The 18,853-nt window shown below is 44.0% G+C and overlaps 1 protein-coding gene across 5 annotated transcripts in view; it reads right to left on the bottom strand.

Moving 5' to 3' along the window:
- Window positions 1–6,148, bottom strand: part of hmgcll1 (3-hydroxymethyl-3-methylglutaryl-CoA lyase like 1) — a 149,920-nt gene extending 143,772 nt beyond the window's left edge. For all 5 annotated transcript variants that reach the window (XM_063071497.1, XM_063071480.1, XM_063071470.1 and 2 more), the window contains exon 1: window positions 5,792–6,148. In XM_063071497.1, the coding sequence (XP_062927567.1) occupies window positions 5,792–5,887 (96 nt within the window). In that variant the 5' untranslated portion in view covers window positions 5,888–6,148. The remainder of the gene's footprint in view (window positions 1–5,791) is intronic.
- Window positions 6,149–18,853: the final 12,705 nt, after the last annotated feature.

An 18,853-nucleotide genomic window follows, 5' to 3' on the forward strand; every position in this document is an offset into this window, starting at 1 on the left:
TTTGCTGAAGTGTTTCTCTCCAGAAAAGTTTGCAAAGATCTCCCCTATCCTGGGCAGAGTGTGCTGATTTAATTTCAGTACTGGGTTTATGGTGATCTTAAAATCACCACAGATCCGGACAGACACATTCTTCTTGGCTACTGGCACTGCCCATGGCCTCCACTCAACCTCGGAAAGAATTCCTTCAGCCTCCATGTGATCTAGCTCTCTGGCTACTTTATCACAGATGGTATAAAAAACCAGACAGGCTTTGTAAAACATGGGTATGGCACCTTGATTTCATATTACTTTACCGTTGATATGTTTGAATTCCCAATGCCATCTTTGAACACTGCTGTGGCATCTAGTACCCTTCTTAATTCGCTTGCAGTTGACTCTGTTGCAGGGATTGTGGCATGCAAACGGTGGAACTCCAATCACATTGTCGTTGTCCCAGCCATTCATGACCCCACAGTGCTGGCCCTCCTGCTTTTACCACATACAAGCCCATACATGCCAAGAGGTTTGTTGGTTCACTGTGATGAATGTCATTCCCACATGAGTCATCCTTTTCCAGTATAAATTCTTAGGTAAATACTTGCAGGCTTCTGGTCGGTGTCTTTGAAATGTGTTCGAACTCATTTTGTGTAATGACTGAAACAGCTAAGCCAGGGTCCAATTTCATTTTAATTAATTTGCCGTGCACTTCAGGCGTAATCCATATTGCTCATTTCCTGCTAGTTTTCACATTGTAAACCTTAAAGCTACTCAGTCCTGTGTCGCTCTCATCAATATCAGATTTTTCATCAACAGCATGCAGATTAGTGCTCTCTTTGAAACTGCAACTTGACTTTCTATCTTTTTCTCTTCCCTGTGCAGCCCATTTATTTTTTTCTGTCTGACATGCTCTTTGTATGTGTTACATTTTCTTCAAGTTTCACCTTTAAACCTGCATTGGTCTGCTGTATGTGTGCCACTACCATTAAGTTAACACAATTTGTTCAGCCAGGCAGTTTAGATCTGCAATTTTTTTCACGTTCTCTTTTATTCCTGACTGCACTCGGTTGTGGCTCTGGTGGCTATTTTCAATGATACAGCAATTTCAACTGCTTGTTTAAATGTGACTTGTGCCTCAGTTAAGGGCTGTTTTTGAATGCTTTTTTGTAAGATCCTACTAACCAAATGACCTCTCAGTGCATCATTAAGCCCATTGACAATGCTCAAACAATCTTTCAATTCAGGCACGTAGGCTGAAATAGACTCTCCTTCCTTTTGATTCCACTTATGAAACCTAAAGCATTCCGCAATCAACAATGGTTTTTTTGTTCTAAACGTTCCCGCATTATATTCACAATATCAGCAAAGGTCCTTTCGGTTGGTTTGGTTAATGCAGTTAAACGTCCTTGCTGCCACTGTTATGTTTTGCAACTCCAGGAACTAATCAAAAGAAAAACATGGTATCCGGGGATACTCGAGGACTTAGTTCCTTTTTGTGAGACACTCAGATATGACCGTGGCGTAATGATGAATGCCATTCACATATTTCTCACATATAATCCATAATTTTAGATTTTTAGATCATTGGGATCTCTTCTGGGGAAGGTGGGACCTGGACAGATTGGATGGGTTGTACCTGAACTTGAGGGGGAGCAATATCCTTGCAGGTAGGTTTGCTAGCATGGTGAAACTAATTTGCGAGGGGGATGGGACCCAGCGCGATAGAGCAGTGTAAGAAGTGCATGGAGTAAAGCCAGATCTAACATACAGAGAGGCTTTGAGGAAAGAGAAGCAGAATAAACGGTGTAAAGGACAGTAAGGTAGAAGGGCTGAAATGTGTGTACCTCAATGCAAGAAGCATCAGGAACAAAGGTGATGAACTGAGAGCTTGGATACATACATGGAATTATGATGTAGTGGCCATTACAGAGACTTGGCTGGCACCAAGGCAGGAATGGATTCTCAATATTCCTGGATTTCAGTGCTCTAAAAGGGATAGAGAGGGTGGAAAAAGGGGAGGAGGGGTGGCATTACTGGTCAGGGATAGTATTACAGCTACAGAAAGGGCGGGTAATGTAGCAGGGTCTTCTTTTGAGTCACTATGGGTGGAAGTCAGGAACAGGAAGGGAGCAGTTACTCTATTGGGGGTATTCTACAGGCCCCCTGGTAGCAGCAGAGATACAGAGGAGCAGATTGGGAGGCAGATTTTGGAAAGGTGCAAAAATAACAGGGTCGTTATCATGGGTGACTTTAACTTCCCTAATATTGATTGGCACCTGATTAGTTCCAAGGGTTTAGATGGGGCAGAGTTCGTTAAGTGTGTCCAGGATGGATTCCTGTCACAGTACGTGGACAGGCCAACCGGGGGAATGCCATACTAGATCTAGTACTAGGTAATGAACCAGGTCAGGTCACAGATCTCTCAGTGGGTAAGCATCTGGGGGACAGTGACCACCGCTCCCTGGCCTTTAGCATTATCATGGAAAAGGATAGAATCAGAGAAGACAGGAAAATTTTTAATTGGGGAAAGGCAAATTATGAGGCTATAAGGCTAGAACTTCCGGGTGTGAATTGGGATGATGTTTTTGCAGGGAAATGTACTATGGATATGTGGTCGATGTTTAGAGATCTCTTGGGGGATGTTAGGGATAAATTTGTCCCGGTGAGGAAGATAAAGAATGGTAGGGTGAAGGAACCATGGGTGACAAGTGAGGTGGAAAATCTAGTCAGGTGGAAGAAGGCAGCATACATGAGGTTTAGGAAGCAAGGATCAGATGGGTCTATTGAGGAATATAGGGAAGCAAGAAAGGAGCTTAAGAAGGGGCTGAGAAGAGCAAGAAGGGGGCATGAGAAGGCCTTGGCAAGTAGGGTAAAGGAAAACCCCAAGGTATTCTTCAATTATGTGAAGAAAAAAGGGATGACAGGAGTGAAGGTAGGACCAATTAGAGATAAAGGTGGGAAGATGTGCCTGGAGGCTGTGGAAGTGAGCGAGGTCCTCAATGAATACTTCTCTTCGGTATTTACCAATGAGAGGGAACTTGATGATGGTGAGGACAATATGAGTGAGGTTGATGTTCTGAAGCATGTTGATATTAAGGGAGAGGAGGTGTTGGAGTTGTTAAAATACATTAGGACAGGTAAGTCCCCGGGGCCTGACGGAATATTCCCCACGAGGGAAGAGAAGAGACTGCTGAGCCTCTGGCTAGGATCTTTATGTCCTCGTTGTCCACAAGAATGGTACCGGAGGATTGGAGGGAGGCGAATGTTGTCCCCTTGTTCAAAAAAGGTAGTAGGGATAGTCCGGGTAATTATAGACCAGTGAGCCTTACGTCTGTGGTGGGAAAGCTGTTGGAAAAGTTTCTTAGAGATAGGATCTCCGGGCATTTAGAGAATCATGGTCTGATCAGGGACAGTCAGCATGGCTTTGTGAAGGGCAGATCATGTCTAACAAGCCTGATAGAGTTCTTTGAGGAGGTGACCAGGCAAATAGATGAGGGTAGTGCAGTGGATGTGATCTATATGGATTTTAGTAAGGCATTTGACAAGGTTCCACACGGTAGGCTTATTCAAAAAGTTAGAAGGCATGGGATCCAGGGAAGTTTGGCCAGGTGGATTCAGAATTGGCTTGCCTGCAGAAGGCAGAGGGTGGTGGTGGAGGGAGTACATTCAGATTGGAGGATTGTGACTAGTGGTGTCCCACAAGGATCTGTTCTGGGACCTCTACTTTTCATGATTTTTATTAACGACCTGGATGTGGGGGTAGAAGGGCGGGTTGGCAAGTTTGCAGACGACTCAAAAGTTGGTGGTGTTGTAGATAGTGTAGAGGATTGTCAAAGATTGCAGAGAGACATTGATAGGATGCAGGAGTGGGCTGAGAAGTGGCAGATGGAGTTCAACCCGGAGAAGTGTGAGGTGGTACACTTTGGAAGGACAAACTCCAAGGCAGGGTACAAAGTAAATGGCAGGATACTTGGTAGTGTGGAGGAGCAGAGGGATCTCGGGGTACATGTCCACAGATCCCTGAAAGTTGCCTCACAGGTAGATAGGGTAGTTAAGAAAGCTTATGGGGTGTTAGCTTTCATAAGTCGAGGGATAGAGTTTAAGAGTCGCGATGTAATGATGCAGCTCTATAAAACTCTGGTTAGGCCACATTTGGAGTACTGTGTCCAGTTCTGGTCACCTCATTATAGGAAGGCTGTGGAAGCATTGGAAAGGGTACAGAGGAGATTTACCAGGATGCTGCCTGGTTTAGAAAGTATGCATTATGATCAGAGATTAAGGGAGCTAGGGCTTTACTCTTTGAGACATGATAGAGGTGTACAAGATAATAAGAGGAATAGGTAGAGTGGATAGCCAGCGCCTCTTCCCCAGGGCACCACTGCTCAATACAAGAGGACATGGCTTTAAGGTAAGGGGTGGGAAGTTCAAGGGGGATATTGGAGGAAGGTTTTTTACTCAGAGAGTGGCTGGTGCGTGGAATGCACTGCCTTAGTCAGTGGTGGAGGCAGATACACTAGTGAAATTTAAGACCCTACTAGACAGGTATATGGAGGAATTTAAGGTGGGGGTTTATATGGGAGGCAGGGTTTGAGGGTCGGCACAACATTGTGGGCCAAAGGGCCTGTACTGTGCTGTATAATTCTATGTTCTATAATGAATTATGTAAACATACAAAGAATGTTTAATCAAACAATGTATTTACAAAATTATTCAAATATTACTGAAATGTTAAATACACTGCATCCTCTGCCATTCAATCATGCCTGATTTATTTTCCCTCCCAATCCCATTCTCCTGTCTTTTCCCCATAAACTTTGACTCCTTATTAATCAAGAACCTGTCAACCTCAGCCTTAACCCTCTGACTTGGCTTCCACAGTTGTCTGTGGCAATGAATTCCACAGATTCACCATCTATGTTCCAATGTCATGCTGCTTTAGTCTGAGGTTTGCCCTCTGGTTCCAGGCTTCCCCACCATTGGAAACATCCTCTCCATGTTCATTTTATCTAGGCCTTTCAATATTGGATAGGTTTCAATTAAATGTCCCATCATTCTTCTGAACTCCAGAGAGTGCAGGCCCAGAGCTATCAAATGCTCTTTATACATTTATCCTTTCATTCTGGAGATTATTTTCGTGAACCTCCTCTGGACCCTCTCCAATGCCAGCACATCCTTTCTTAGATAAGGGGCCCAAAACTGCTCACAATACTCCAAGTTTGATTTGACCAATGACTTATAAAGCTCAGCATTACATTCTTGCTTTTATACTCTAGTCCTCTCAAAATGAATGCTAACATTGTATTTGCCTTCCTTACCACCGATCAACCTCCCAGTTAACCTTTAAGGAATCTTCTAACGAACTGTATGACCCTACACCGCATTCCACCTTCCACGTCTTTGCCCATTCTCTTTATCTGTCCAAGTCCTTGTACAGACACCCTGCTTCTTCAACGCTACCCGTCCATCCACTTATCCTTGTATCATCCGCAAAATTGGCCATAAAACCACTAACTCTGTCACCCAACAACGCTATGAACAATAACAGACCCAACACCGACCCCTGCAGAACATCACTGGTCACGGGCAACCAACGAGAAAAGGTCCCCTTTACTGCCACTCTGATTTCTGCCAGTTAACAGCAACCCACACACCCAGAACTCCATAGACCCCAGTGGGTAGATCAACTGATCTCGTTTCTGTCTGTGATTCTGTTGCAGGCAAATTCCTATCATCATGCGGGTCGAGATGCGGGAAAGGAGAGCGTTCATTGGAGCTACAGCCGCCGGAGGCAGTAACGGTGAAAAAGCTTCCCTACCTGCCGTCCATGTGACAAGACGTGCCCGGCCGAGATCCAGTCTAGGTCCAAGCCGGCGCTCAGGCACTCCTTGACGGACACGGGTATGTTCCCCATGAGCGAGGGTCACTCTAGCTAAACACGCCCCTCCTTTCCCTTCGCGAAGCCGATGGACCGAGGCAATTACATATTAGCTGGCAGCGCTTTCGCCGGCCGGCGCCGGTTCTGAATGAAAACGGATAGTGACCGCCCCGTCTGGGCGCATGCATTCATCAGCTAGGGCTGGACTCCGGACGTGAACAGAAATACACATTCAGACAGCCACATACCACGCCAGCTCTGAGTGTTTGCATCTGCAGAAAGAAAAACAATGCATCGTACCTGCTTTGTTATTTAATGCAATGGCCCAGGGGTATAAACAACATAGTGTGTCAAAAGAATATATATTTGTATGCCTACCCTATTATATTTAAATATTTTCTCAACCTACTGGATCGTGCCACCTGCCAATCTTCAGTACTAAGGGAGTTGGCAAATCTTAAACACGAGATTCTGCAGATGCTGGAAATTTTGAGCAACACACACAAATGTTGGAAGAACTCAGCAGGTCAGGCAGCATCTCTGGAAATGAATATAAACAGCCGAGATGGAGTGTTTCCGTTATAAAGAGAGATTAGATAGGCTGCAGAGACACAGGAGACTGCAGATGCTAGAATCTGGATTCTATAACCTATGGACATACTTTCAAGGATTCCACAATTCACGTTCTGAATGTTTATTACTTTTTTTTCTTCTTTTTTATTTGCACAATTAGTTGTCTTTTCCACACTGGCTGTTAGTTCATCCCCGTGTGCAGTTTTTAAGATTCAAGATTGTCCAATGTCATTTCCAGCACACAAGTGTACAGAAGAATGAAATAATTGTTACTCTGAAGCTGATGCAGTCCAAAAAAACTCAATAAAAGCACAATAAATATAAATAAATGAATAGTTTATTTGCATAGATTGATTGTCCATAATATCGTACACAGCAGTGTCTGTGAGGTGATTAACAGAAAATAATAATGTAGTGGTGGTGGATTAATTAGGGAAGGTGTTGATCAGTCTTACTGCTTGGGGAAAGCAACAGTTTTTGAGTCTGGTACGTCTGGCGTGGATGCTACCTGACAAGATGGGAGTGGAACAAACAGCGCATATTCAGGGTGGATGGGATCCTTCATGATATTACCGGCCCTTTTTCTGACACCCTTCTGTACTTCATTGATTCTATTGTGCTTCTTTGTATTTATTGTGAATGCCCACAAGAAAATGAATGTGTGGGTAATCTATGGTGAAATATAAAGTATGTACTTTGATAGTGTATTTACTCTAACTTTGGAGTAATGAGTTTGGAGGAACTCTCAAGTAGCATCTGCGGAGAGGAAAGAATCCTTGATGTTTTGTGTGGAAAGCCTGCATTAGGATCCTTACAGAGACCCTCAGGAGTCCAGGCTTGGAATACAAGTGTCATGACCCATTGCCTTGTTAGGATTTGTATCACAAATTGGAGCAATGGAATCTGAATCAGGTGTATTATCACTCGCATCTGTAGTGAAATTTGTTGTTTTGTGGCAATGGTACAGGTCAACACATTAAAAAAATCTATAAGTTACAGTAAGAAATATTTTAAAAAGAGTGACACACACAAAATGCTGGAGGAACTTCAGCAGGTCAGGCAGCATCTATGGAGAAGAACAGAATCGATGGCTTTGGGCTTGATGAGGGGTCTTGGACCGAAACGTTGACTTTACTCCTCTCCATAGAGGCAGGTTCGATATTTTCATTTAAAGAAAAATTAGTTAGGTATATGGACAGGAGAGGAATGGAGGGTTATGGGCTGAGTGCAGGTCAGTGGAACTAGGTGAGAGTAAGAGTTCAGCACAGACTAGAAGGGCCAAGATGGCCTGTTTCTGTGCTGTAATTGTTATATGGTTTGTACATTCTCCCCGTGACTGTGTGTGGTTTCCTCAGGGTGCCCCGGTTTGTTCCTATATTCTAAAGACATATGGATTAGGGTCAGTGAGTTGTGGGCATGCAATGTGACACCAGAAGTGTAGTGACAGTGAAGGTGGACTGCTTCCAGCAAAATCCCAGCTGACTTGATTTGATGCAAATGACACATTTCACTGGATGTTTTGATGTTTCAACGTACATGTAACAAATAAAGCTAATTTTAATATTTTAAATGTTGCTGGACTTGCTGATTTCCCCCAGTGGATTCTTTGTTGCCCTGGATAGGCATGTTGATTTACCCAGAAGAGGAAGAGGCTGAGAGGAGATCTGTTATTTCTCTGTGGGCAGTTACTTTAATCTGTTACCTTAATTGTGGGTAGTTTTGGGCCCCATATCTATGGGAGAACATACTGGTGTTGGAGCACAGAGGGCACACCTTCTGACTAGAAGGACATTCCTTTAGAACAGAGATTAGGAAGGAATTCATTTAACCAGAGTGTGGTGAATCTTTGGAATTTATTGCCACGGACAGCTGTGGAGGCCAAGTCATTGGGTATATTTAAAGCAGAGATTGATAGGTTCTTGATTAATAAGGGCATTAAAAGTTACAGGGAGAAGGCAGGAGAATGGGGTGTGGAGAGATAATAAATCAGCCATGATGGAATGGTAGAGCAGACTCAATGGGCTGAATGGCCTAATTGTTCATATTGTTGTATGAATGATCAAGGCAATATGGTCTTGTTGTAAATAAGCCCGTATGTCTTAAGATCTTATGAACAAGATGACAGACAAGGACTTCAGCAACTACAGAAGCTCGGATTATTCCTCTTGGAACAAGGAACACGCAGAGGAAATTTAGTAGAGATGTTCAAAATTACAAAGGCTTTTGGTAGCAAAGATCAGGGGAAACTGTTCTGACTGGCTGGGAGGTTAGATTTGGAATAAGTAATGAGACATCCCTTTGAGAAATGAGGAGATTGTTTTCACATATTGAATTGTGATCTTTAATACAGGGCCTGAAAAAGCGGTGGAAGCAGATCAAGAATAATTTATATACTTGGAAAGAAGCTCTGGAGTGAAAGAACAGGAGTCTGGAAATAATTTGAGAACTCAGGCATTAAGAAATGAATGGTCACCTGTTTTGCTTGGAGATCAGATAATTTGAGACAATTGCCTTTTCTCAATTTATATTGGGGATGTTGAAAAATGCTTCATTAAAGTTCCCTCCCACATTCCAAAGGCATGGTTAGGGTAATTACGTTGTGTGCATGCTGTGTGGACAGCATGGTTGCGTAGTGGTTAGTGTAATGCTTTACAGTGCCAGTAATCAGGGTTCAATTTCCTCTGCTCTCTGTAAGGAGTTTGTATGTTCTCCCTGTGACCACGTGGGCTTCCTTCTGGCACTCTGGTTTGCTCCTACATCCCAGATTAGGAGGTTAATTGGCCACATGAGTGTAATTGGGTGACGTGGGCTCATTGGGTCGGAAGGGCCTGTTACCGTGCTGAATCTCCAGGCAAAAGTAAATAAACATGGTGGCACCAGAAGCATGGCAGTACAGGCTGGCCCCCAGCACGTTGTCAGACAGTGTTGGTCATTGATGCAAAAGCAGCGCTTTTCACTGTGTGTTTCAATATACAGTACATGTGACAAATAAAGCTAACCTTTAAAAGTGGGGGTGGGTCAAGAGGTGACAGGTGATAGGTGGATCCAGGTGAGGAGGAACCAGGTAGATGGAAGAACAGAGAGTGGGAATAGTGACAGAGAGTGGGAGGTGAGAAGTGCAGGTAACAAGGGCTCCAGGTAGTGGAATTTGGTAGGAGAGAAAGGTGGAGCTTGGAATCAAGGAATCGAGTGAGGGAGGGTGAGCATACACACAGCTCTCTTCCCACCTTACCTTCTCCAACTTAAAACCTAAGATACCTACCTACGTGGTTTGGTAGATATCCAGATTTTGACCATAAGACATAGACCCTCCACCTATCTGTACTTGGCCACAAAGCTATCAATTCCATCATTGATATATAATGTCAAAAGAAGCGGTCCCAACACTAACACCTGCGGAACACCACTAGTCACTGGCAACCAATCAGAAATGGTTCCTTTTATTCCCACTCTTTCTCACCTGCCAGTCAGCCAATCTTCTATCCATGCTAGTAACTTTCCTGTAATACTAGCAGGAATTACAGTTATTCACTGTAATAACTCTTACCTTGTTATTAACTCTCTTATGTTGTGAAGCAGCCTCAAATGTGACACCTTGTCAAAGGCCTTCTGAAAATCAAAGTGAACAACATTCACTGACTCTCCTTGTCTATCCTACCTGTTATTTCCTCAAAGAACTCCAACAGATTTGATAGCCCATACTGACTTCAGCTTATTTTATCATGTGCCTCCAAGTACCCCGAAACATCATCTTTAACAATGGACTCCAAAATCTTCTCAACTACTGAAGTCAGGCTAACTGGCCTATAAGTTGTTGCCCTACTACCCCAGCTGCTTGGAAGTTTGAAATCCCAACCATTGCCACCAACCTGGAAGCCAAGAATGTGGTTGCATTATAACAGACAAGTGTTGGCCCCTTCTCAATTCACTCCGTTCCAACCAGATCATAAACACATTTTCTAGTAGTCTCACATTCTCAGAGCTGTTTTCTGGGTAACAATTGATGGATATACACTGCCTGAGGCAATGAGATCCAAGTTTTCCAGACTGTATTTTTCCACACACTACCACAGACAATTTATCTTCTCTCCCCACCCGCCCCCACCCCTGTTCCTTTCACTTAGACAAAAAAACATTCACTGTTTCTGATTCGGACACAAAACATCTTTAACTGCTTTGTGAAAATTCCCATAAAATCAAAATATTTGTTCTCATCTTCCCTTCCTATAGAATATTACTTCCTACTCAGAATATAAATGAATTGCATATTGAGGCAAAAGAACATAAGACCATCAAAATAAAAGTGCAGATTTAGGCCATTTGGCCCATCGAGTCTGCTCCACCATTTTCTCTCTCAGTCCCTCGAATCTCATGCCTTCTCCCGGTATGCCTTCATGCCCTGACTAATCAAGAATCTATCAACCTCTACCTTAAATATACTCGATGACTTGGCCTCCAAAGCTGCGTGTAGCAACAGATTCCACGGATTCACCACTCTCTGGCTGAAGAAATTCCTCTCATCACCATTCTAAAAGGACACCCTCTATTCTGAGGCTGTGTCCTCTGGTCTTAGCCTCCCTCACCATAGAAAACATCCTCTCCACATCCACTCTATCAAGGCCTTTCACCATTCACGAGGAAATCTGCAGATGCTGGAAATTCAAGCAACAGATATAAAAGTTGCTGGTGAACGCAGCAGGCCAGGCAGCATCTCTAGGAAGAAGTACAGTCGAAGTTTTGGGCCGAGACCCTTCATCAGAAATAACTGAAAGAAGAGCTAGTAAGAGATTTGAAAGTGGGAGGAGGAGGGGGAGATCTGAAATGATAGGAGAAGACAGGAGGGGGAGGGATGGAGCCAAGTGCTGGACAGGTGATTGGCAAAAGGGATATGAGAGGATCATGGGACAGGAGGCCTACGGAGAAAGAAAAGGGGGAGGGGGGAAAAACTCAGAGGATGGGCAAGGGGTATATTGAGAGGGCCAGAGGGAGAAAAAGGAGAGAGAGAGAAAAAGAATGTGTGTATATAAATAAATAATGGATGGGGTATGAGGGGGAGGTGGGGCATTAGCGGAAGTTTGAGAAGTCAATGTTCATGCCATCAGGTTGGAGACTACCCAGACAGAATATAAGGTGTTGTTCCTCCAACCTGAGTGTGGCTTCATCTTTACAGTAGAGGAGGCTGTGGATAGACATATCAGAATGGGAATGGGACGTGGAATTAAAATGTGTGGCCATTGGGAGATCCTGCATTCTCTGGTGGACAGAGCGTAGGTTTTCAGCAAAACGATCTCCCAGTCTGCGTCGGGTCTCGCCAATATATAGAAGGCCACATCGGGAGCACCGGATGCAGTATATCAGCCCAGCCGACTCATAGGTGAAGTGTCGCCTCACCTGGAAGGACTGTCTGGGGCCCTGAATGGTGGTAAGGGAGGAAGTGTAAGGGCATGTGTAGCACTTGTTCCACTTACAAGGATAAGTGCCAGGAGGGAGATCGGTGGGGAGGGATCGGGGGGACAAATGGACAAGGGAGTTGCGTAGGGAGCGATCCTTGTGGAAAGCAGAGGGGAGGGAGGGAAAGATGTGCTTAGTGGTGGGATCCCGTTGGAGGTGGCGGAAGTTACGGAGAATACTATGTTGGACCCGGAGGCTGGTGGGGTGGTAGGTGAGGACAAGGGGAACCCTATTCCTAGCGGGGTGGCGGGAGGATGGAGTGAGAGCAGACGTGTGTGAAATGGGGGAAATGCGTTTGAGAGCAGAGTTGATGGTGGAGGAAGGGAAGCCCCTTTCTTTAAAAAAGGAGGACATCTCCCTCGTCCTGGAATGAAAAGCCTCATCCCGAGAGCAGATGCGGCGGAGACGAAGGAATTGCGAGAAGGGAGTGGCATTTTTGCAAGAGAGAGGGTGAGAAGAGGAATAGTCCAGATAGCTGTGAGAGTCAGTAGGTTTACAGTAGACATCAGTAGATAAGCTGTCTCCAGAGATAGAGACAGAAAGATCTAGAAAGGGGAGGGAGGTGTCGGAAATGGACCAGGTAAACTTGAGGGCAGGGTGAAAGTTGGAGGCAAAGTTAATAAAGTCAACGAGTTCTGCATGTGTGCAGGAAGCAGCGCCAATGCAGTCGTCGATGTAGCGAAGGAAAAGTGGGGGACAGATACCAGAATAGGTTTGGAACATAGATTGTTCCACAAAGCCAACAAAAAGGCAGGCATAGCTAGGACCCATACGGGTGCCCATAGCTACACTTTTAGTTTTGAGGAAGTGGGAGGAGCCAATGGAGAAATTATCAAGAGTAAGGACTAATTCTGCTAGATGGAGCAGACTGGTGGTAGAGGAGAACTGGTTAGGTCTGGAATCCAAAACGAAGCGTAGAGCTTTGAGACCTTCCTGATGGGGGATGGAAGTATATAGGGACTGGACATCCATGGTGAAAATAAAGCGGTGGGGGCCAGGGAACTTAAAATCATCGAAAAGTTTCAGAGCGTGAGAAGTGTCACGAACATAGGTAGGAAGGAATTGAACAAGGGGGGATAAAACCGTGTCGAGGTTTGCAGAAATGAGTTCGGTGGGGCAGGAGCAAGCTGAGACAATAGGTCTGCCAGGACAGGCAGGTTTATGGATCTTGGGTAGGAGGTAGAAATGGGAAGTGCGGGGTGTGGGAACTATAAGGTTGGTAGCAGTGGTTGGGAGATCCCCTGAGCGGATAAAGTCGGTGATGGTGTGGGAGATAATGGCCTGGTGCTCCTTAGTGGGGTCACGATCGAGGGGTAACCCATTCAGTAGGATTCAATGAGGTCACCCCTCATTCTTCTGAATTGCAGTGAATAAAAGGCCCAGAGCCATCAAATGCTCTGCGTATAACAAGCCATTCAATCCTGGAATAACTTTTGTGAATCTCCTTTGAATTCTCTCCAGTTTCAGCACATCCTTTCCAAGATAAGGATACAATACCGCAAGTGAGGCCTCACCAATGTTTTATAAAGTCTCAAAATTACATCCTGGCTTTTATATTCTGGTCCTCTTGAAATGAATGCTAACATTGTATTTGCCTTCCTCACCACAGACTCATCCTGCAAGTTAATCTTTAGGGAATCCTGCAAAAGGCCCCTGTGTACCTCAGTTGTTTGAATTTTCTCTCCATTTAGAAAATAGTCAACCCTTTCAGTTCTTCTACCAAAGTTCATGACCATACACTTCCCAAGTCTGTATTCTATCTGCTATTTCTTTGCCCATTCACCAGATATGTCTAATTCCTTCTCTAGCCTCTCTACTTCCTTAAAGCTACCTGCCCCTCCACCTATCTTCATATCATCTGCAAACTTTGCAACAAAGCCTTCAATTCCATCATTCAAATAAATCCTTGACAAATAATGTAAAAAGAATCAGTCCCAACAACGACACCTTTAAAACACTACTAGTCATTGGCAGCCAGCCAGAAAAGGCTCCCTTTATTCTCACTCTTTGCCTAAAACTGCTCGTAATACTCCAAGTGAGGCTACTCTTTGCCTCCTGCCCATCAGCCACTGCTTTATCCATACTAGAATGTTTCCTGTAATACAATGGGCTCATAGCTAATTAAGCAGGCATTTTATCAAAGGCCTTCTGAAAATCCAAGTGCACAATCTCAATCATTTCTCCTTTGTCTTTCCTGCTTGTTATTGTGCAAAGAATTCCAACAGATTTGTCAAGCCAGATTTTCCTTAAGGAAAACATACTGACTATGGCCTATTTTATCATGTGCTTCCAAGTACCCTGAGACCTCATCCTTAATAATCAACTCCAACATTTTCCCAACCGCTGAGGTCTGATTAATTGGCCTATAGTTTCCTTTCTTCTGCCTCTCTCCCTTCATGAAGAGTGGAGTGACATTTGTAATTTCCAGTCTTCCAGACACATTCCACCATCTCTTCAGCAACCTGCAGAGAGGACTCTGCAGAAAGTGGTGTAGACAGCCCAGTGTATCTGTAAAAGGTGAACTTCCTACTATTCAGGACATTTACAGCATTAGGTGTGTAAAAAGGGCCTGAAGGATCATTGGGGACCCACGTCACTCCAACCACAAATTGTTCCAGCTGCTACCATGCGGGAAATGGTACTGTAACATTAAAGCCAGAACCAGCAGGCTCCGGGACAGCTTCTTCCACCAGGCCATTAGACTGATTAATTCGCACTGATACAATTGTACTTCTATGTTCTATTGACAGTCCTGTTGTACATACTACTTATTACAAATTATGGGATAAATTGCACATTGTACATTTAGACGGAGATATAACGTAGAGGTTTTTACTCATCTATATGAAGGATGTAAGTAATAAAGTCAATTCAATTCAATTTTCAGATCTCTGGGGTGTACAGCATCTGGTCCAGGTGACTTACCTACCTTAAGACCCTTTAGTTTCCCAAGACCTTGTTTCTAGTTATGGTAACTTCACACACTTCATGCCCCCTAACATCTGGAACTTCCACCATACTGCTAGTGTCTTCTTTGTCCCCTAATTACTGCCTCTCCAGCATTGTTGTCCAGTGGTCCAATATCCACTCTTACCTCTCTTTTACACTTTATTTATTTGAATAAACTTTTGGTATCCTCTGTACTATCATTGGCTAGCTTACTTTCGTATTGCATCTTTACCTTTTTAATGACTTTTTCAGCTGCCTTCTGTAGGCATTTGAAAGCGTCCTAATCCTCTAACTTTCCACTAATTTTTGTTCTATTGTATGCCCTCTGATTTGCTTTTATGCTGGCTTTGACTTATCTTGTCAGCCATGGTTATGTCATCATGACATTAGAATACTTCGTGCTCTTTGGAATGTATATATCTTGCACCTTCCGAATTGCTCTTTTCCGATCAATTTTGGCCAGCTCCTCTCTCATGCCCCTATAATTCCCTTTGCTCCACTGTAATATTGATACATCTGACTTTGGCTTCTCCTTCTCAAATTGCAGGGTAAACTCTATCATATTATGATCACTGGCCCCTAAGGGTTCCTTTACCTTAAGCTCTCTAACCAATTCAATTCATTGCACAACACCCAATCCAGGATACCTGATTTCCTAGTGGGCTCAACCATCAGTTGCTCTAAAAAGCAATCTCATAGGCATTCTAGAAATACCCCTCATGGGATCGAGCACCAACCTGATTTTCCAATCTACCTGCATATTGAAATCCCCCCATGACTACCATAACACTGCCCTTTTGACATGCATTTTCTATCTCCCATTGTAAGTTGTAGATCACATCTTTACTACTATTTTGGGGTCTGTATATGACTCCCATTGGGGTCTTTTTACCCTTGAGGTTCCTTAGCTCGACCCACAATGATTCAACATCTTCCGATCCTATGTCACCTCTTTCTAATAATTTGATTTCATTTTTAAGAAACAGAGCCATGCCAGCTTACCTGCCTACCTGCCTGTCCTTTTGATACAATGTGTATCCTTGGACGTTAAGCTCCCAGCTATAATCTTCTCTCAGGCACGATTCAGTTATGCCCACAATGTCATACATGCCAATCTGTAACTGTGCTGCAAGTTCCTCTACTCCTTTCTGTATACTGAGTGCAATCAGATATGACATCGTCAGTCTTGCATTCACCCTTTTCCATTTTGCCTGCCTTTTGCATTGCAATTCATCCTGTTAACTGCAATCTTGCCCTATCATCAGCCTCTCCTTTCTAACAGTTTCACTACACACTGTCTCTGTTTGTAAACGAACTACCTCATCCTCAGCACTATCACTCAGGTTCCCACCCCCCTGCCAGATTAGTTTAAACCTTCCTAAACAACTCTAGCAAATCTGCCCACAAGAATATTGGTCCCCCTTGGGTTGAGGTGTAACCCAACTGCAGGTTGTACCTTCCTCAGAAGAGATCCCAGTGATCCATAAATCTGAACTCTTGCCCCCTGCACCAGTTCCTCAGCCAAGCATTCATCTGCCAAATCATCCTATTATTACCCTCATTGGGGATTACCCTCCAGGGATTGAGATACTGTTTTTCTGCTCTCTACCTAGCTCCCTAAAATTTCTCTTCAGGACCTCCTCACCTTTCCTACTAATATCATTGGTGCTAATATGTACCAAGACTTCTGGCTGCTCACCCCCTGCCTTTAGAATGCTGTGGACCTGATCTGAGACATCCCTGGCCCTGGTGCCTGGGAGGCAACATACCATCTAGGTATTGTGCAACAGAATCTCATCTCTGTTCCTCTGACTATAGAATCTCCTATCATTTCTGTAGTCCTCTACACCCCGCTTCTCTTCTGAGCCACTGCACCAGATTCAGTGCTAGAGAACTGGTCACTGCAGTAGGTTGTCCCCCTCAACAATATCGAGAGTGGTATGCTTATTATTAAGGGAAATGGCCATGAGATTACTCTATGCTGGCTGTCCATTTCCTTTCCTTCTCCTGATAGCCACTCAGCTACTTACCTCCTGCAGCCTAGGAATGACTCCCTCCCTGTAGCTCCTATCTATCATTTTCTCAGTCTCCTGTATGAACCAAAGGTCATCAATCTGTAGCTCCAGTTCCTTAATATATTCTCTGAGGAGCTGCAGCTTGATGTACCTGGTATAGATGTAGTTATCCAGGAGGCTGGGAGTCTCCAAGAACTCCCACGCCTCACATACAGTTCAAAACGCTGCCCCAGAGCCATTCTCTCTGCACTAACTGTGCCCTAACAGACCAGGAAGGAAGAATAAATAAAAGAAAGGTAAAAATTCCATTCACAATCAAACTGATGAACCTGAAGCATCACGCACTGATATCTGTAAACCTTTAGAAGCTGATAAACTATTAATCTTTGATTGTATAAAACCTGCGGGGATCTATTTAGAATCATAGAGCACTGCAACACAGGAACAGAGATGTCAGCCCATCTAATCCATGCCAGCCTGTTCTTCTGCCTAGTCCCACCTGTCTACACAGGAAACATATCCCTCCAAAGCCCTCCCATCTATGTACCTATCCAAACTTCTCTCTAATATTATCATTAAACTTACATCTGCCACTTAGCTGCATGTTATGGGATGGAAGCTGTTTCTGAATCATTGCATGTCAGCCTTCAGGCTCCTGTATGTCCTACCTGATGGTAGTAACAAGAAGTGGGCATATCCCATATGGTGAGGCTCCTTAATACTGGATGTTGTGTTCTTTAGGTAGTACCTCTTGAAGATGTCCACGGTGCAGGGCAGGGTTGTGCCTGTGATGGAGCTGGTTGAGAAAAGAGCCTCTTCAATATTGTGCATTGCATTGGAGCTGTTACAAGAATCACCCCTTGTAATAACGATCAGTGAGGCACAGAGAATCTGTACTTACCGACAAGTAACTTCTATTGTTTCAACTGAAAAGCACATGGGTTCACAAACTATCTACCTGTGTGCACCCTACCAGAATCCCTGACCCTCCATGAACAGTCACTGAAGGGAAAAGGGATTACCCGGGAAAGGGGTCTACATTGGCCAGGCGTTCCTCGTGGTCCCGATCTTCACGTGTCCGTGGGGTCCTCTGGTTGCTGGAGAGTTATCGCCATTGCATATTTGGAGCTCTTGATTCTTACAGTGTTCCTCATCAACTGGACTGTTGGATCTCCATCCCATTGGCTCAAGGTCACCTGACCTACCTGGGTCACTTTCTTACTGGTCATTGTACAGGGCTACATCCAACACTGTTTCATGGTTCTGCCCACCTCAGCCTTGTGTATTTGAATCTTTCAACTCTGACTAGTCCAAACAAGTTAAATGAGGCAATGCAGACAGAGTCTAACGAGATTACAGATTGCTTCTTTGGTAGGTCTTGCATTTTACGTAACAAGTAGCTACTCCTCCAAGAATGGTCTCAGATTTAGCAGTCATTATCTGAAGTTCCTTGTGTCCACGTTCAATTGCTCTGATTAGATTGTCCCAGAGCAAGAACCAGTTCAGAGTCTACAAAATGGGGGGAAACAAAGACAGCTGGTTTGTCTGCTTCCCCTGTCCATGATTAGACCGTAGTTTCTTCTGGCCAACAGAGCCTCCGTACTAGGGGTGATGCAACCAGTCAGAATGCTCTCCAATGTACATCTGTAAAAAATTCCTTGAGTCTTTTTTGACATATCAAATCTCCTCAGGTTCCTAACGAAGTAGAGTCACTGGTGTGCCTTTATGACTGTATCGATTTGCTGATTTTGGCTGTATATTCGCATCTATCTTTAGACACTCAGACACATAAAGCTTAATATTTTCCCTTAAAACCGTGCGCATGATTGCAATTCAAATGAAAGTAATGAAGTGTGACAGTCTCTCATAACAAGGGTTAAGTAAGTTTTAGGTTTCAATAGTGATGACGGGGTTAACTTTTATTTTTTACTGCATACTTCATTTGACCCTTTTTTTGGTTCTTAATGGGCGCATTGTTGCGAAGGTACCCTTATTATTTTTGCAAATGTTAACA

Source organism: Mobula hypostoma, chromosome 2, assembly GCF_963921235.1.
Source record: "Mobula hypostoma chromosome 2, sMobHyp1.1, whole genome shotgun sequence".
Classification (NCBI taxonomy): Eukaryota; Metazoa; Chordata; class Chondrichthyes; order Myliobatiformes; family Myliobatidae; genus Mobula; species Mobula hypostoma.